The 20,029-nt window shown below is 37.1% G+C and overlaps 1 protein-coding gene across 2 annotated transcripts in view; it reads right to left on the minus strand.

The window, feature by feature from the left end:
* Positions 1–8,221, minus strand: part of LOC132519473 (bifunctional heparan sulfate N-deacetylase/N-sulfotransferase 4) — a 240,359-nt gene extending 232,138 nt beyond the window's left edge. For both annotated transcript variants that reach the window (XM_060147411.1, XM_060147410.1), the window contains exon 1: positions 7,244–8,221. In XM_060147411.1, coding sequence (XP_060003394.1) covers positions 7,244–8,221 — 978 coding nt within the window. The remainder of the gene's footprint in view (positions 1–7,243) is intronic.
* Between the last annotated feature and the right edge of the window lie 11,808 nt (positions 8,222–20,029).

Raw genomic sequence — 20,029 nt, forward strand, 5'->3', positions numbered from 1 at the left:
TGAAATGATATACTGCCTGTTAATGATTATCCCAGTGCTTAGTGTCTTTTAATATGCCAAATAAATACTATTTTAAAACATGTATAATAATTATTATGCCCATATAGTTGTAATAGGCTCTTTTAGGTCTTCTCAAAAATATCTCCCTATTCAAACAATATATTTTTTTTCAATCCTAGATCTGATCATGTCACTGTCTGGCTTAAAATCTTCAGTGATTCAAATGGTATCCTTCTACCCAGAGAGCTCCATATTATGGCCACAACCAAATCTTCAGCATTTAGTCCCACTACTATTTCTTATTTACTTTATCATCCAACTAAGACAAGCAACTTAACATTTGTCCTGATAGTCTCAGCCAAGTCTGAGTTTGGGCTGACCTGCTGGCCAAGAATCTACTTCACCATCTTGATTTGCTAGTGTTCTGTCAAACCATTACAGAAGACTCAAATGTCACCTCCTCCAAGAAACCTCCCTAATTACTAGAAGAAGAAATATCGTTTCCCTTCCTTTGTTCCCATTGCCCATAGTAATGTTGTCATGGCACATATTGTATTCTGCCTCGTAATGTTGATAATTGTGAATATGTCTTTCCTATACTACTGAAATCAAGAACCTAATATTTCACATATTTGTGTAAACCCTATAGTGAAGAATATACAGAGCCCATAGGTGAGAAATAAGTGATTTGAGCATTGAATTAAATTATATTAAGTTAATATATAAACTGTAAATGTTTTTAGCTGAATGCCCAGTTTGGAAGAGATATTACTGGTGTATATTTTCTCACATTTTTCATTCTTATTATTTAAAAGTGTACTTTCATATAATTTTGACTTTTTTTTTTTAAAGTGGAGAAAGACCCTATTTTCTTCCATAAAGGAATTCTTATTTTGGAAAAATAGTTTTTCCTTCCATTGACAGAGTTAAATATATGGCCACTTGAAAGAATTCAGAAGAAAAAAAAACCTGCAACATTTACATTGAGACTTTAGATGAAAGAAAGATAATTACAATTAAATATACCCTGTACAGTGGCTGTCCTCCTCCGAGTATATTTGAGGACAATATTGACTCTGCCAAAATACTTATATGTAGCTTCTCTTTCCAGTCAAGTCAAACTCTACTTACAATAAACATTTTAAATGCACCCCAATGTTCATAGCAGCATTATTTACAATTGCCAAGATATGGAAGCAACCTAAATGTCCATGAACAGATGCATGGATAAAGAAGCTGTGGTATATACATATATATATATATACACATACACATACACAATGGAAAACTAATCAGACATAAAAAAGAATGAAATTTTGCCATTTGCAGCAACATGGATGGACTTGGAGGGTATTATGCTAACTGAAATAAGTCAGACAGAGAAAGACAAATACTGTATGATATCACTTATATGCGGAATCTAAAAAATACAACAAATTAGTGAATATAACAAAAAAGAAGCAGACACAGATATAGAGAGCAAATTAGTGGTTACCAGTGGGGAGGGGAAGGAGAGGCAACATAGGGGTGGGGGAGTGGGTGGCACAAGCTATTGGGTGTAAGATCGGCTCCAGGATGTATTGTACAACATGTGGAGTGTAGCCAATATTTTGTAATAACTGTAAATGGAAAACAAACTTTAAAAAATTGTATAAAAAGTTTAAAAAATATATCTCCCTGCTGAAAAATAAATTAATTTAAAAAACATTTTAATTGACACAGTAATTCTATGTTTATATAGAACATGGATCATTCTTATAAGTCTTTGATAGTACCTGCTTTTTTTTTTTTGAACCAATTGAGTGTCTTCAAGTAGTACATAAACTTCTTGCATCTGGGCACCTAAGGAGGTTCTAAATGCAATTCTTCCCTGGATAGCTAAAGAATCTGAGTCAGATTCTACAGGGCTGTAGTTTCACACAAGTCTTGCTGATGGGTCCTCTCTCCTTTATAGGATTATTGTTGTGACTGAGTTCCTGCTTCCAGGTCTCTGTCATGTTCTCTCTGCCAAACTCCATGTTGTCAAATTCCACCTCTTCCACTATCTTCTGTTCCTTTTTTTTTTTTTTCTTTTCAGAAAGAAGACTTATGCCCACAAACCTAATCCATTCATTCTGCTGTGAAATATCCCTATAAATGTTGACCCACATCTGCCTGGGCCACTGCCTAGCTCTTATGCTACACTTGCTGATTGCATGCTGGCTCACTTGCTTAGAAACTGCCGAGGAGCTTTCAGATGCTGCTTGATTAACTCTGACGGGCCATCCATCCAGTTCCTGCTGCCTGGACTGTCCTGCATTGTTGAATCTATACTGGTTGATAATGTGTCAAATCTGGAGTCCATCTACCACATACCAACCTTTCCTTTTAGGCTCCTTTCCTTTTTTTGATTGTGACTCCATTTATTCTAAGATATCACAGATTCTTTAAAAAATGTTTATTAAGTTGTCAAATATAACAACTTGTTTCAGTTACAATTGTAAAATGTTAGAAAACTAGTCTTCAATTGCCATTGTAGCCTCTCATCATCTCTGTTGATGCTCATAGAACCAATATCTTTCTATTTTCTTAGGTCACTTCTTTAAATATCATGAGATTTCTTTCTTTTTCTCTTCCAACCCTTACTCAAATCTATAACAAGGGTCTTAACTTTTCTTCTATGCTAGATTTCTTTTTTCCTATTCATAGTAATCTGGCTCCTGTTAAACATGGTAATTCCTACAGTTTGAACTGGGATTTTATTTAGATATTTACATTAATAATAAAAAAAAACCTTTCTCAAGTATTTTCATCATATCATTTCCTTGTTTAAGAACAGTTTTCAAATAGCTATTGGGACTAACTAAAACTCATTTCTCTGTATTTTAAGACCCTCTATTAACTGTCTTCTTTATATCTATTAACTTAACATCTCTGTTTTAGTCATTCAATTTGCACAATTTATTACTTTTGCACTATAAATCTTTGAACCTATGATTTTCAGTGCAGGAAATATGGAGTCAAACAATTGCATAAAGACATCCAAATTAAGACACTGGTAAATTGCTTTATCTGGACCAAACCTTAATACCAGTCTATGTATATAGATCCATTAAAAACACTATGTGGGGGAAAGAGTCAAACGATTAGCCAGCTAGCCACTTATTTTGGACTTCAGGTTTATAACATAGACTTTTTTTTCCCCTCTGCCTCAAAATATACATATCACTTGTTTTGAGACAAAACTCAAAACTATCCTTAAATTGTTCTTTTTTAAAGTAGTAAGTTCAATTCTGAGACTAATTAGTTCTGCACTCACCAAACAGTTAGAAAACAGTGTAATGATTGTCAATATAATATTTTCAAATCAGGTCTAAGATTACTTATTACATATGTTGAGACATAATTAGATGTATGGGGAAAAAACTGTTTCACCACCTAATTTTGGAGTTGACTCATGTACATGAAGATGATAAGTGACAGTTAAGGTCAGTGATTATTTAAGGACACAGTTTCAGCTTGGGTCATTAGGGCATCTGTTGCCTTCTCATAAGAAGTTGGACTTGAGATAGCTTTTGAAATATGAGTAGATTCAAGGAAAGTATTTTAGCGAAGGCTTAGAAGCTGAGAAAAGAGGTGAACATAAACACTATCAATGCATCTCAGGGGAATAAACAGTGGGCTAGCCTAACAGAAGCAGTGTATATTGAGTAGTAGTAAGAATAGATGTTGAAAAGGTAAATTGAGCTGGATTACATAGGACCTTAAAATAAAGTCTGGATTTCTCAGGCAAATAATGTCTTAAATATAGTCTTATACAGAGTAGATGTCCAATGAATAAATGGATGCATTTCTTCAAGAAATCTAAAGACATATAAAATTCTAATAATGGTGCCTTGTTGCCAACAGAGAGAATAATGACAGCTCAACAGAACTGATGAAAGCACCAGAATTATTTATAGCATCAATAATATATTTGATTTCATTTCCAGTGTGGAAGCTTACATTCACCATCGAGAAAGAGCATTTATTCTGTCTTAGGGAAACTGTGAAAAAAAGAACATATTTTCTCAATTCTATCAAATTTCTATGACTATACCAAGTGTTAACAACCGAGGGTAAAACACTGTTCATAGAAATCAGGTTAGTGGTCTGCAAGAAGACTTTTTAAATTAAGTTTTTAATAATCAGGATGGCCCTTTATTATTTTACTTTTCTCTAAAAAATGCATTATCACTCAACTGATATCACTTTGGGAATGAACATTACCTACACGTAAGTAAGGCCATGATGAAAACAAGAGCTGCTTTCAAAACCAAGAAAGAGTAAATTCAAGTGTATAAGACATCACCCTCCATAGGGTGATGAAGGTCATCTTGCTAATAGAGCTTTAGATTTACAGGAAGTATTTCATGATGGCCTTGAGGACCACACAGAAATATTAACAAGTGAAAACATGACGATATTTTCTGACTTCATTCATAGCTAATATTTCACAATCTTTCAAAATACAATTAGTTTCTACAAGTTTCTATACATTAAATTTCACTCATATCTTGAATTTTTAGATACACAGTGAAATTTAATTAACAGTCAGATGACAGTTACTGAAACTGAGCTTAATATTGCTTGCCTTAGAAATGGACATATTAATTTCCATATCAGTGGCTTTGGTCAGATGAGGGCATGATGAAATAAGATAAAGCACACAAATCTCAAAAAAAAACCCAAAACCTAGATATACTGTAGTTTAGATATGGCAAAACCATGTAGTGGAAAGAATATGGACTTTCAAGTTCAGTTGAAAAACTTGCATTCTTTTCACTGCATCAAACTCTGTGCCTTAAAAACACTAATTCTTTAACAGTATGATCCAGAATCTCTACCACAAAGTCAGAAAATTGGCTCAAATAATAATATGCGGGTATATGTTTTGTCCATAGAGTGAGGTGGTGCTGCAGTCAAGGCCATGTTTGAATTTGTTGTTGATTGCTCCCAGCTATGTGTTCCCAGTCCAATCGTGGGAGTGGCCTGGGGAAGGTCCAATCATGCACATAGCCAAGGTTTTTCAACCCTAACCCTCCAGCTTGCCTCAATTTGTTCTATTGAGGAACAGCATACTTCTACTCTCTAATTTAGAATAATATAGAAAAATGTCACTAGTTATCCAATACCCTAGCTCTGGAAAATTTGGGGAGATTTTGAGGGAGGATGGATTTCTCCTCATCTATCAGTGTGCAAAGAAATCTTACAACACCAGAAAAGCAACATGAGGATGAAGCACTGGTAGTATGCAGAGCTTTTCTACACACAGTTCAAGATTCTTTCCCACAAAATCATATTTATCCAAAAAATAATAGTCAAAAGAGAAATCAAATTCCCAAGACTAGAACTATAATTTTTATATTGAAAAACAGTATTCCCTATTGACCTATAAGTAACCCAACAAGTTATTTCAGTTCCAGTCAAGTTTCTGATATTCTTTGGTTAATAGTTCTGAGCAAGAACCAGATACAACAACCAAAGGGGAAGAACAGAGTATTTTCTTCAAAGTGACAGTTAACTTAGCATGGGCACGTGAGTGTGTGTTTGTGTGTGTGTGTGTATAGAATATACAATTAGTATACATATGCACATACATACACACTATATATATATCTATATATATACACACGTAAGTTTTCGGATTCTTTATCTGTCTGGGGCATTGTTCCAGCCTTTGTTAAATTTTGGTATTCTGTTATTTTGTTTGGGGTTATGTCACTCAAGAAGTCCTCAGTAATCCTTGAATATTAGATGAGTAGTGGTGAATAGCTATTTGTTTTCTATTGAGAATAAGTGATAGAGCTGAATTTGAGGTGGAAAAATTTGTTAAGAGTTATAAAGAACTTTTTCAATTCATACAGTTTATTAGACTAAAATTAGGAAACTTTTCCTTTCAGGATTTCAGGATAGGAATCACTCAGAGAACCATTTGAAGCACATGACCTTGCCTTAAGTTTTTGATTTTAAAATTAAAATAAAACTAGAATTTACATTAATTAAAAGGAATAGTAAATACAAAAAAAGCATAAGTAAAAAAAAAAAGAAAAATCTAGACAGAATTCAAGAGGGATCACTTAATCCCTTTACAATAATACTCAAAATAAAATATTTGGATCCCAGTCAAGTGATACTTCATTCAGTGGCTCATTAAAAACAGAGTTCACTGATCCGCATGTATTTTGAAGCTTTTTAAAAAGTTAACTTATTTCACTGGTTTTAATAATATTTTATTATAATGGTCATAAGGTGTTAGGATGGGGAAAAAAAGCTGTTATATTGAGGTTTCATCTTTGGAGGATAAAAAGCCTAACAGCAGAAATACAAAAAAGATGACGATCTTAACAATCTCTCGTTCCTTTATTATTCTAAGCTGTGTTCTATTATTTTTGTTTATATGCTTGCTAAAATTACTTGTTCACAGAAAGAATTTAATTATATATAAAACAAGATAGGCACAAGTGAAACTCTTGAATGAAGATGATAAAAAAGGGAATTATTCTCAGAATTACCTACCCACCTTAGTAAAACATATTTGGCTTTTCCTTTATCTGATAGCAATCACAGGGTGAATTTGTTATGCTGAAGCCAATTTGACCTTAGCCTAGAAGTGGTACCAGTTAACACTGCTGTGTTACCCAAAATGACGTGATAATAGAGATAGTGATGGTAGTTCCTGAGGTCAAGTCCAATACCACATCCCCTATAAAACTTTTTTTTTTCATATCTATATTTACAAATGTATGAACATTTCATATAGACAAGCACTATGCTTACTTGTTATATAAAAGTCTTGGGCTGCTTCTCTATCTTATATTTTAACCACCATTGTCAAACCTAAGTAGGGCAGGAGGATCTGTCCAGCAATAGATTTTCATGACTGTTATTAGTCTTACTGCTACAAACTGCAACATGTGTGGAGTAATGGAGGCTGTTCTATGGGGTGTTGGCTGGGATGGGCAAAATCTAAAAGAGGCAAGGAGATTAAGTTCAAATACTCTTTAGGATATTTTAGTTCTATGCCCCTCTGAAGCATTTTGGGGGTAGGTGAGGAATGATTAAGGCTTAGTTTAAGTTTTACTTTTAATGCTTATTTTATCTCAAATTTACTGCATCTTAAAGTTTTGAGTAATTAGAAGTCTAAAATATTCAAAATTCTATTTCATCAATACCACAGAGTTAGTGAAAGAAAAATAATCATGTGATTTATAAATGTTCTTACCTTCACATCTTTGACATTCATCCTTGTTCCTTCCTTCCCAACAAAGATATCATCAATGTCCACAAGGATATACCTGTCCAAAGACAATGTCAGTCTCTTCCCTGACAAGAAGGAGATGGCATCTATGAAGATGAGCTTGTGCAGCCAGAAGTTTAAGTTGTTGCCAAAGAGAACTCGCTGAATTCCATCATGAAGCCCCAGATCCTGAATCACCGTCGCATAGAGTGGTTTGCTGGAGAAGGATGAAAGGGATTTTTCTGTCTGTAATTCAGTTAAAAGCACAGGCTGGTAGGTTGAATGGTTATACTGGAAAATTGTCCAGTCTTCCCCAGGAAGAGGGCCTTTCTCAACCTTAGGGGCTTTGGTAATATGCAGCAATGGAGACTGAGGGTTGACAAAACAGTCCTTTAGAGCTAGATTATTGAAAAGGTTTAATGGAAAACCTTTTAATTGTGTACTTGGTGAGCTGTTTTCATTGGCTTTATGAAAACCAATTATACTAACACTGTATTCCACACAGTATTTTTCTAAAAGCTCTCGATTCCATGAGTCCATGCTGACATACTTCAGAATATTTTCATAAATAACTAAAATATATTTCCCTTTGCCATTATCTGTTAGAGGGGGTATGTCTCCCTTGCCAGGGGCAATGACCATATGGAACTGAAATCGGCTGGACTCCAAGATAGCGATAATATCTTGACCAAGTTGAGAGTACTGGCTCTCCACAAACAGGAGGACTGTAGGATCAGTTTTGGACGTATCAATAGGTTTGACTGTCTTCAGCTCCATTGACCGATATGGTAGGATTTTAACGTCAGTGCATTCTGCTGCTGCAGTGGTTTCCATAAGTGTCATTTCCTGTTTATAGCCAGAGTAGAGGAAATAGGCAGAAATGACAATGCTCACCAAGCAAAAGGTGGCTAAGAGAACAATCAATGTTCGAAAACTTCTCCGAAGCTTCACAAGATGATTCATTTTTTAAAATACTGCTCTGGAAGCTTTTTCCAAGTTCTTTTCCTAAAGTGCCATCGTAAATAAAGTATGAAATGGTACAAATGCTACTTCCCACAAGTTCATGTAACCATTGCAAACCATGTAAAATGTTTGATGGGATTGCAAGCAAGTTAAAGTTGGAGGATAGTGGACTAGGAAAGCAGAAGTTGAAGAGATTTTGAATATGTCCAATACCAAAGGTTGCTGTAGAGTCCTCTAAACATTACCTGAAAAAGAGGAGAAATATAATGACTAAAACAAAAATAGTAATATAAGTAATTTCGTGTATACCTATGCTGATATATAAGAAACATACATATTAAAGATAAATTTAGTATGTTAATATGCTAAAATATTAATAACCCAATGTTTACAGTCTAGATTTTACTACTTAGAATGTAGTAGATTTTTTCATGCCTTCAAGAACACAGACCCTATTTAATTTTGCCAAAATATACATCTATATAGAAATACTGATTGAGATTTTTCAAACTAGTCACCTCAAAAAAAAAAAGGTAAGAAATAAAGTTTTACTGTACAATGGTAAAACCATAAAACTTATGGTAAAACCATAAAACCATAAATGGTAAAACTACCTTTTTAAAAACCATAAAACTTGCTTCTGCAAGGCTGGTAGACATTATATACATACAGAATTAGGAAATCAGGTATCCGTGTGGGGTTTGGACCAGTGCTTTTAAGTATCACTTAACATGCTTTTAAGTATCTACTTAGGTATCTGGAGTTCTAAGGTGAGGGGATGATTTTGTCTCAAATACATAGTAGTTACAGGTTTTTCCCTTTAGTAACATTCTTTTCTGAAGTCACAGGGAGACACTTGGGCTTCTTCAGCATAACAGCCAAAATAGAGAGGATTTCTCTTTCACCATTCTTAGAAGCAAAGTGAGAGAGAAGCTATGGGAGAAAGAACAAAATGAGAAGAGGATCTTAGATCTTTTTAATGAAACAGAGGCCAGAAACCTAGATGAAAAGAAAAATCTTGACATGTTTTTCTCAAAGCACATTCCTAAATTTGGCTGATTTCTCTAATTAGAATTAAAATTATTTTCGATTATTACATTTTATCCAACAGTCAAGTGTTCTACTTCCCTTATCAATTTCTTTAAAGAGAAAAAAAGTAGAAAAAAAGAAAAAAAATTAGAAAGCATTAACCCCAGCTTTCCCAAATTGCTTCACCACAAATGGACATAATTTTCCATTATTTTTGACTCTGATTTTTAGTGAATTCCTTCCTATACAAATTTTCTTCATTCTCCTCAAAACTGTGTTAGACTAATTATGGAATTTTCTATTTCCCGGTTTACCAAAATAGCGTCCCTAGGAAAGTAACCAAAATAGGTTATGTTTTTAAAGTGATACATATACTTTAAGGTGTATATTATTGATGTACTATATCATAGAGAATCAAATTAGAGTGTTTTGTAATATGAGTTGTATATTCCATCACACTGCAAGTATTTTATGTTTCTTTTTTATTTTTTAATTTGAAGAAACTGAATAATGATTAAAAGAATATTAGATTAAATGATTAAACATAGTAGTATATCGCTTTATTTTTATGTTCTGAAACACATTGTTTCTACTTAGTAATTTAAATTTTAAAAATCAACAATAAGTTGAAAAACATTTGTTTTTGTCTTAGATTTTGGGGAAAAAAATTTAAAACAATCTCAAAAGTACATGAGTTAAAAATTTTAAATTTCTACCAAACATTTTACTTCTTCAGATTCCAAATATATAAGTAGGCCTGAATTTTCCCCTTTGAAATAGTGAGCCAATTTAAAAAATCTCTCCAGTGATTTCAAATTCACTTGAAAGGAAAATTAACTCCACATGCTAGGGACTTACTAATACACTGTTATCAGACATAATTTTTAAGATAATTATTTGCTCCCCCAAAACCTTTCAATTTTTTTAAAGTTCTGTTCCCTTTAAATACATTGAATTATTATTTTACTAAAAAGAAATAAAATACAGTGATAAAAAGGCTTAGGTTTGGTATAAAATATATAAACCAATTATGGTCTACCCTCTACTTTTATGTATGTTTGAAAATGTTCATAAAGTACATTTTAAAATAAAAATCAAATTAAATTATATATATAAAATAAATATTGAAAGAGATTTGGAATTTGCCAAAGAAAGTTATCCAGTCTTTATTATATTCCTTCCCAGACTTCTCCAAGCTCATGTATTTGATTAAAAAATCCATTTAAGGAGACATGGAATCAGTCCCAATCCCACCCCACCCCATCCCACCCCTGCATTACTCCACAAAAGTAGAAATCTAATCCACATACTTTGGTGGTTTAATATTTTCAGAATGCATTCAATCAGGAATTTGAAAAGAAACTAAGTGCATGCCAAGTTAATATTTGTTAAATCCTTATCTATTCTGACATCAAAAATGTGACTTTTATTTTTGAATGTACAAAGTATGAGATGTCAGTTTTGCATATTAGAACAGCTCATTCTAATATGCAATAGTGAAAAGGAAATAAAAAAGCATATGGAACTAGAATTTGCCAACCAAAAGAATAAATAAAATTTAAATGTGACATTTATTTAAAATTAATAGATGCAGATTACCACCACTGTAGATATATGTTTCACTCTGTGTTTGTGTGCGTGTATGTGTGTGTGTTAATCGAATGAGTTATACTTCCCATTCAATCCTCCTGTTTATTCTTCCCTAGCAAAAACTGGCCAGTGGAGGTGAGGAAGCCTGAGCAATAAAAGATAATGTAACAAGGAAATTTACTTATGTCCTGTGCCTGAGATAAGAAATGATATGGTATGCCAGAGATATAGTATATATATTTGGGGAGGGGAAAAATTTCCCCCCAGCCCACTTGGTTCATTGGGGTGTTCTAACAATTAAAATGAAAAAAAAAATAAAGAAAGAAAGAAAGCAGGAGGAAAACAAAGTTAATTTCATATGAATGGAGGTCTCATAGATATAGGACTTAAGAAGTGACCAAAGGAGGAGGAGAAGATGGCGGAAGAGTAAGACGCAGAGATCACCTTCCTCCCCACAGATGCATCAGAAATACATCTACACGTGGAACAACTCCTACAGAACACCTACTGAAGGCTGGCAGAGGACCTCAGACTACCCAAAAGGCAAGAAACTCCCCACGTACCTGGGTAGGGCAAAAGATAAAAGAATAAACGGAGACAAAAGAATAGGGACGGGACCTGCACCAATGTGAAGGAGCTGTGAAGGAGGAAATGTTTCCACACACTAGGAAGCCCCGTCGTGGGCGGAGACTGCGGGTGGCGGAGGGGGAAAGCTTCGGGGCCGCAGAGGAGAGCACAGCAACAGGAGTGCGGAGGGCAAAGCGGAGAGATTCCCGCACAGAGGATCGGTGCCAACCAGCACTCACCAGTCCGAGAGGCTTGTCTGCTCACCGGCCGGAACGGGAGGGGCTGGGAGCTGAGGCTCGGGCTTCGGTCGGAGCGCCGGGAGAGGACTGGGGCTGGTGACGTGAACACAGCCTGCAGGGGTTGGTGCACCACGGCTAGCCGGGAGGGAGTCCGGGAAAAGGTCTGGACCTGCTGAAAAGGCAAGACACTTTTTCTTCCTTGTTTCCTGGTGCACGAGGAGAGGGGATTAAGACTGCTGCTTAAAGGAGCTCCAGAGACGGGCGCGAGCCGCGGCTAACAGCGTGGACCCCAGAGATGGTCATGAGACGCTAAGGCTACTGCTGCCGCCACCAAGAAGCCTGTGTGCGAGCACAGGTCACTATCCACACCTCCCTTCCAGGGAGCCTGTGCAGCCCGCCACTGCCAGCATCCCGGGATCCAGGGAGAACTTCCCCGGGAGAGCGCACGGTGCGCCTCAGGCTGGTGCGACGTCACGCCAGTGCGTCGTCACGCCGGCGCGACGTCACGCCGGCCTCTGCCGCCGCAGGCTCGCCCCGCACTCCATACCCCTCCCTCTCCCGGGCCTGAGTGAGCCAGAGTCCCTGGATAAGCGGCTCCTTTAACCCCGTTATGTCTGAGCAAAGAACAGACGCCCTCCAGCGACCTACACGCACAGGCGGGGCCAAATCCAAAGTTGAGCCCCGGGAGCTGTGCGAACAAAGAAGAGAAAGGGAAATCTCTCCCAGCAGCCTCAGGAGCAGCGGATTAAATCTGCACAATCAACTTGATGTACCCTGCATCTGTGGAATACCTGAATAGACAACGAATCATCCCAAATTGAGGAGGTGGACTTTGGGAGTGATGATATATATTTTTCCCTTTTTTGCTTTTTGTGAGTGTGCGTGTGTATGCTTATGTGTGAGATTTTGTCTGTATAGCTTTGCTTTCACCATTTGTCCTAGGGTTCTATCCATCCATTTTTTTTTTTTTACTTAAAAATTTTTTTTCTAAATAATTATTTTTTATTTTAATAACTTTATTTTATTTTATCTTACTTTATTTTACTTTATTTTATTCTCTTTCTTTCTTACTTACTACTTTTTCTCCCTTTAATTCTGAGCCCTGGGATGAAAGGCTCTTGGTGCTGCAGCCAGGAGTCATTGCTTTGCCTCTGAGGTGGGAGAGCCAACTTCAGGACACTGGTCCACAAGAGAACTCCCAGCTCCACGTAATATCAAATGGCGAAAATCTCCCAGAGATCTCCACCTCAACACCAACACCCAGCTTCACTCAACAACCAGCAAGCTACAGTGCTGGACACCCCATGCCAAACAACTAGCAAGACAGGAACACAACCCCACCCATTAGCAGAGAGTCTGCCTAAAATCATAATAAGTCCACAGGCACCCCAAAATACACCACCAGACGTGGACTTGCCCACCAGAAAGACAAGATCCAGCCTCATCCACCAGAACACAGGCACTAGTCCCCTCCACCAGGAAGCCTACACAATGCACAGAACCAACTTTAGCCACTGGGGGCAGACACCAAAAACAACGGGAACTACGAACCTGCAGCCTGCAAAAAGGAGACCCCAAACACAGTAAGATAAGCAAAATGAGAAGACAGAAAAACACACTGCAGTTGAAGGAGCAAGATAAAAATGCACCAGACCTAACAAATGAAGAGGAAATAGGCAGTCTACCCAAAAAAGAATTCAGAATAATGATAGTAAAGATGATCCAAAATCTTGGAAATAGAATAGAGAAAATGCAAGAAACATTTAACAAGGACCTAGAAGAACCAAAGATGAAACAAGCAACGATGAACAACACAATAAATGAAATTTAAAATACTCTAGAAGGGATCAATAGCAGAATAACTGAGGCAGAAGAACGGATAAGTGACCTGCAAGATAAAATAGTGGAAATAACTACTACAGAGCAGAATAAAGAAAAAAGAATGAAAAGAACTGAGGACATTCTCAGAGACTTCTGGGACAACATTAAACGCACCAACATTCGAATTATAGGGGTTCCAGAAGAAGAAGAGAAAAAGAAAGGGACTGAGAAAATATTTGAAGAGATTATAGTTGAAAACTTCCCTAATATGGGAAAGGAAATAGTTAATCAAGTCCAGGAAGCACAGAGAGACCCATAAAGGATAAATCCAAGGAGAAACACGCCAAGACACATATTAATCAAACTGTCAAAAATTAAATACAAAGAAAACATATTAAAAGCAGCAAGGGAAAAACAACAAATAACACACAAGGGAATCCCCATAAGGTTAACAGCTGATCTTTCATCAGAAACTCTGCAAGCCAGAAGGAACTGGCAGGACATATTTAAAGTAATGAAGGAGAAAACCCTACAACCAAGATTACTCTACCCAGCAAGGATCTCATTCAGATTTGATGGAGAAATTAAAACCTTTACAGACAAGCAAAAGCTGAGAGAGTTCAGCACCACCAAAGCAGCTTTACAACAAATGCTAAAGGATCTTCTCTAGGCAAGAAACACAAGAGAAGGAAAAGACCTACAATAACCAACCCCAAACAATTAAGAAAATGGGAATAGGAACATACATATCGATAATTACCTTAAATGTAAATGGACTAAATGCTCCCACCAAAAGACACAGACTGGCTGAATGGATACAAAAACACGACCCATATATATGCTGTCTACAAGAGACCCACTTCAGACCTAGAGATACATACAGACTGAAAGTGAGGGAATGGAAAAAGATATTTCATGCAAGTGGAAACCAAAAGAAAGCTGAAGTAGCAATTCTCATATCAGACAAAATAGACCTTAAAATAAAGACTATTAGAAGAGACAGAGAAGGACAGTACATAATGATCAAGGGATCGATCCAAGAAGAAGATATAACAATTGTAAATATTTATGCATCCAACATAGGAGCACCTCAATGCATAAGGCAAATACTAGCATCCATAAAAGGGGAAATCGACAGTAACACATTCATAGTAGGGGACTTTAACACCCCACTTTCACCAATGGACAGATCATCCAAAATGAAAATAAATAAGGAAACACAAGCTTTAAATGATACATTAAACAAGATGGACTCAATTGATATTTATAGGACATTCCATCCAAAAACAACAGAATACACATTTTTCTCAAGTGCTCATGGAACATTCTGCAGGATAGATCATACCTTGGGTCACAAATCAAGCCTTGGTAAATTTAAGAATATTGAAATTGTATCAAGTATCTCTTCCAACCACAACGCTATGAGACTAGATATCAATTACAGGAAAAGATCTGTAAAAAATACAAACACATGGAGGCTAAACAATACACTACTTAATAACGAAGTGATCACTGAAGAAATCGAAAGGAAATCAAAAAATACCTAGAAACAAATGACAATGGAGACACGATGACCCAAAACCTAGGGGATGCAGGAAAAGGAGTTCTAAGAGGGAAGTTTATAGGAATACAATCCTACCTTAAGAAACAGGAAACATCTTGAATAAACAACCTAACCTTGCACCTGAAGCAATTAGAGAAAGAAGAACAAAACTCCCCCAAAATTAGCAGAAGAAAGAAATCATAAAGATCAGATCAGAAATAAATGAAAAAGAAGGAAATTATAGCAAAGATCAATAAAACTAAAAGCTGGTTCTTTGAGAACATAAACAAAATTGATAAACCATTAGCCAGACTCATCAAGAAAAAAAGGGAGAAGCCTCAAATCAATAGAATTAGAAATGAAAAAGGAGAAGTAAAAACTGACACTGCAGAAATACAAAAGATCATGAGAGATTACTACAAGCAACTGTATGCCAGTAAAATGGACCACCTGGAAGAAATGGACAAATTCTTGGAAATGCACAACCTGTCAAGACTGAATCAGGAAGAAATAGAAAATATGAACAGACCAATCACAAGCACTGAAATTGAGACTGTGATTAAAAATCTTCCAACAAACAAAAGCCCAGGACCAGATGGCTTCACAGGCGAATTCTATCAAACTTTAGAGAAGAGCTAACACCTATCTTTCTCAAACTCTTCCAAAATACAGCAGAGGGAGGAACACTCCCAAACTCATTCTACGAGGCCACCATCACCTTGATACCAAAACCAGACAAGGATGTCACAAAGAAAGAAAACTACAGGCCAATATCACTGATGAACATAGATGCAAAAATCCTCAACAAAATACTAGCAAACAGAATCCAACAGTACATTAAACGGATCATACACCATGATCAAGTGGGGTTTATTCCAGGAATGCAAGGATTCTTCAATATACGCAAATCAGTCAATGTGATACACCATATTAACAAATTGAAGGAGAAAAACCATATGGTCATCTCAATAGATGCAGAGAAAGCTTTCGACACAATTCAACACGCATTTATGATAAAAACCCTGCAGAAAGTAGGCATAGAGGGAACTTTCCTCAACATAATAAAGGCCATATATGACAAACCCACAGCCAACATCGTCCTCAATGGTGAAAAACTGAAAGCATTTCCACTAAGATCAGGAACAAGACAAGGTTGCCCACTCTCACCACTCTTATTCAACATAGTTTTGGAAGTTTTACCCACAGCAATCAGAGAAAAAATGGAAATAAAAGGAATCCAAATCGGAAAAGAAGAAGTAAAGCTGTCACTGTTTGCATATGACATGATGCTATACATAGAGAATCCTAAACATGCCGCCAGAAAACTACTAGAGCTAATCAATGAATTTGTAAAGTCCAGGACACAAACTTAATGCACAGAAATCTCTGGCATTCCTGTACACTAATGATGAGAAATCTGAAAGTGAAATCAAGAAATCACTCCCATTTACCACTGCAACAAAAGGAATAAAATATCTAGGAATAAACCTACCTAAGGAGACAAAAGACCTGTATGCAGAAAATTATAAGACACTGATGAAAGAAATTAAAGACGATACAAATAGATGGAGAGATATACCATGTTCTTGGATTGGAAGAATCAATATTGTGAAAATGACTCTACTACCCAAAGCAATCTACAGATTCAGTGCAATCCCTATCAAACTACTACTGGCATTTTTCACAGAACTAGAACAAAAAAATTTCGAAACAATAAATGCTGGAGATGGTGTGGAGAAAAGTGAACACTCTTGTACTGCTGCTGGGAATGTGAATTGGTACAGCCACTATGGAGAACAGTATGGAGGTTCCTTAAAAAACTGCAAATAGAACTACCATATGACCCAGCAATCCCACTACTGGGCATATACCCTGAGAAAACCATAATTCAAAAAGAGTCATGTACCAAAATGTTCATTGCAGCTCTATTTACAATAGCCCAGAGATGGAAACAACCTAAGTGTCCATCATCGGATGAATGGATAAAGAAGATGTGGCACATATATACAATGGAGTATATTACTCAGCCATAAAAAGAAACGAAATTGAGTTATTTGAAGTGAGGTGAATGGACCTAGAGTCTGTTATACAGAGTGAAGTAAGTCAGAAAGAGAAAGACAAATACCGTATGCTTACACATATATATGGAATCTAACAAAAAAAAATGTCATGAAGAACCTAGGGTTAAGACAGGAATAGAGACACAGACCCACTAGAGAATGGACTTGAGGATATGGCGAGGGGGAAGGGTAAGCTGTGACAAAGTGAGAGAGTGGCATGGACATATATACACTACCAAACGTAAAATAGATAGCTAGTGGGAAGCAGCCACATAGCACAGGAAGATCATCTCGGTGCTTTGTGACCACCTAAAGGGGTGGGATAGGGAGGGTGGGAGGGAGGGAGACACAAGAGGGAAGACATATGGGAACATATGTATATGTATAACTGATTCACTTTGTTATAAAGCAGAAAGTAACACACCATTGTAAAGCAATTATACTCCAATAAAGATGTAAAAAAAAAAAAAAGTGACCAAAGCAAGCAGCTTTTAGGCAAAGAAACAATAAATTTGAAGACAAAGAAACTTGGGCTTGGGTACTAGTTAGTGTAGAATCTAAGCAGTTTTTACACAGCCTTTTCTACTCTGAATTCCCTATCTCTGGTGATAAAGATATCTCCTTACCTCCTGCTCCAGGGAAGGTACCTTTCACATGGGAGATTATTTCCTTATTTCTGGAGACAAAGTAGAGGTAGAGTGTTCTTCTCACACTGGCTGTTTCTTAAGTAACTTTAATTCCAAATAATCAATATGCCACTTTGGCACATTTGGGGTGGCTGTTGAGCCCCCACAATGTATATTGATCTCTGTCCCCAGTTCCTGGCACAGAGCTCCTAAATCCCTTGTAATTTCCTTGGTGATGCGAGTGTCTTTCATCCTAATGAGGTGATATGAGCAGGACCCTGTGGGGCTACTGGGCACAAAAGCCTTCCTGTGCCCCCCATTTATTTGATTACAGGAAATAGTCTTCATTCAGCCTCCATGACCTTCCCTGAGTTCCAACCGGCAGGTTCAAGCAATTGTTCATTAGGGAAGGGAGGGGATACAAGACAAGGGAGAAACAACAGTCAAGAGAAACAATAGTGCAGCCCTGGGGCAAGGTCCTGGTTCCCCAACAAGGGATACACACAATATCTTTGAACTGTTTTGCAAATACTGAAACCCCTACCAGGCGGGAGAAGTTAACGGTTAACAGTTAACTTCGACATGGTGTCCACAGGCACGTAGACCCCAGACTGTTGGAATCAGAAGGTTGATGATGCTGACTCCCACTCACCTCACCACCAACCAATCAGAAGAATGTCCATGAGCTGATCATGCTCTCTTTGAACCACTACCATTAAACCCCTTACTCCAGGTTGGGACACACAGTTTTGAGGGTATTAGCCCGCTGTGGCTCCCTTTGCCTGGCAAAGCAATAAAGCTATTCTTTTCTACTTCACCCAAAATTCTGTCTCAGAGACTTAATTCAGTATCAGGGTACACAGGCTGGATTCAGCTTCAGAGGCAACAGTTAGTGGGTTCCTGGATGGGAGCTGGGCACCAGAAAGACCAAACAATAGTTAGAAGCTTGGAACTTTCAGCCCAGCCCTATCCTCTAGGAAGTGGAGAGGGGTTAGAAATGACTGATCACGCCAATGCAATGAAGCCTCTATAAAACCTCCCAAAGTACTGGGTTTGGAGAGCTTCCAGGTTTGGGAACACATCCACTCACTGGGAGGGTGACACACCTCCAACTCTGTGAGGACAGAAGGTCCTACTCTCAGGACTGTACCAGCCCTTGCCTTATGGATCTCTTCATCCAGTTGTTCATCTGTATCCTTTATTATATAATAAACTGGTAAAACTAAGTAGGTGTTTCCTTGAGTTCTGTGAGCTGTTTTAGCAAATAATCAAATCCAAGGTGGGGCGTCATGGGGACCTCCGATCTGTAGCCAGGTTGGACAGAGCCAGGGACCTACTACTTGTGATTGGATCTGAAGAGGGGAGCAGTCTTATGGGACCGAGCCCCTAACCTATGGGGTCTGTGGTAACTCAAGTTAGTGTCAAATTTGAATAGTAGGACGTCTGGCTGGTGTCACAAAGCACTGCTTGGTGTGTGGGAGAGAACCTCACACACCTTGTGTTGGAAGTGTTATGAGTGTGATAGTAGTGCGAGAGTAAAGGAGAAACACACAGGAGGAAAAGTAGGTTTTCTATATGCCTATCTAGTACTGTGACCGTTAAAAAAAAAAAAAAGGCAAGGCAAAGTGCAAGGAGGTAGGAACGCCAACTTAAGCATCTTGGAAAGGTCAAATAAGACAATCGAGATTATTTTTAAAGACACATGTATGTTAAATGAGTCATATAAAATTAAGAATATTCATTTAAAGATAATGGTGAAGACATTAAAATGCTGCTCCGAAAGTCTAAAAATTATGTGGCATGTGTTTTTAAGGAGTCTAGGTGATATGTTAAATTTTAATTTTACCTTAATAAAATGCACTGTGAAGGATGAACCTGAGACCAGTTAGCAACGAATTGGCACAAACAGGAGCACTTTGTCCACTTTCCCCTTCCACCATGATGTTGGTCTTTTGTTACCGAATGAATGGACAAATGTGTGGATGACTGAGTAAACTGCATCTATGAAGAACTGATATTTCCTCAAGCACCATACCAAGCAAGTTAAATAGACTTTGATCCCAATTCTGCTGAATCTGGCTTTCACATATCCTAATAAATCTACCGTTAAAAATTTGGAAGGGAGACCTTCTCATTATTTTGGCAACAATCTATCCCGAAATTCCAGTTGTGTGATCCCTGTGCAGACTTTGATGAGAAAAAAAGCAGGGCATTTTTAGGTGCTGTTTTCTTTGTTCTCATTCTTTTTCTTTTTTTAACTTCTGATCTTCCAAGTGTGACTCATCATATCAATAGTAGTGGAATAAATAGTTCCCAGAATTTCCCTCTTTTAA

The sequence above is a fragment of the Lagenorhynchus albirostris genome, chromosome 4, assembly GCF_949774975.1.
Source record: "Lagenorhynchus albirostris chromosome 4, mLagAlb1.1, whole genome shotgun sequence".
Taxonomy (NCBI): Eukaryota; Metazoa; Chordata; class Mammalia; order Artiodactyla; family Delphinidae; genus Lagenorhynchus; species Lagenorhynchus albirostris.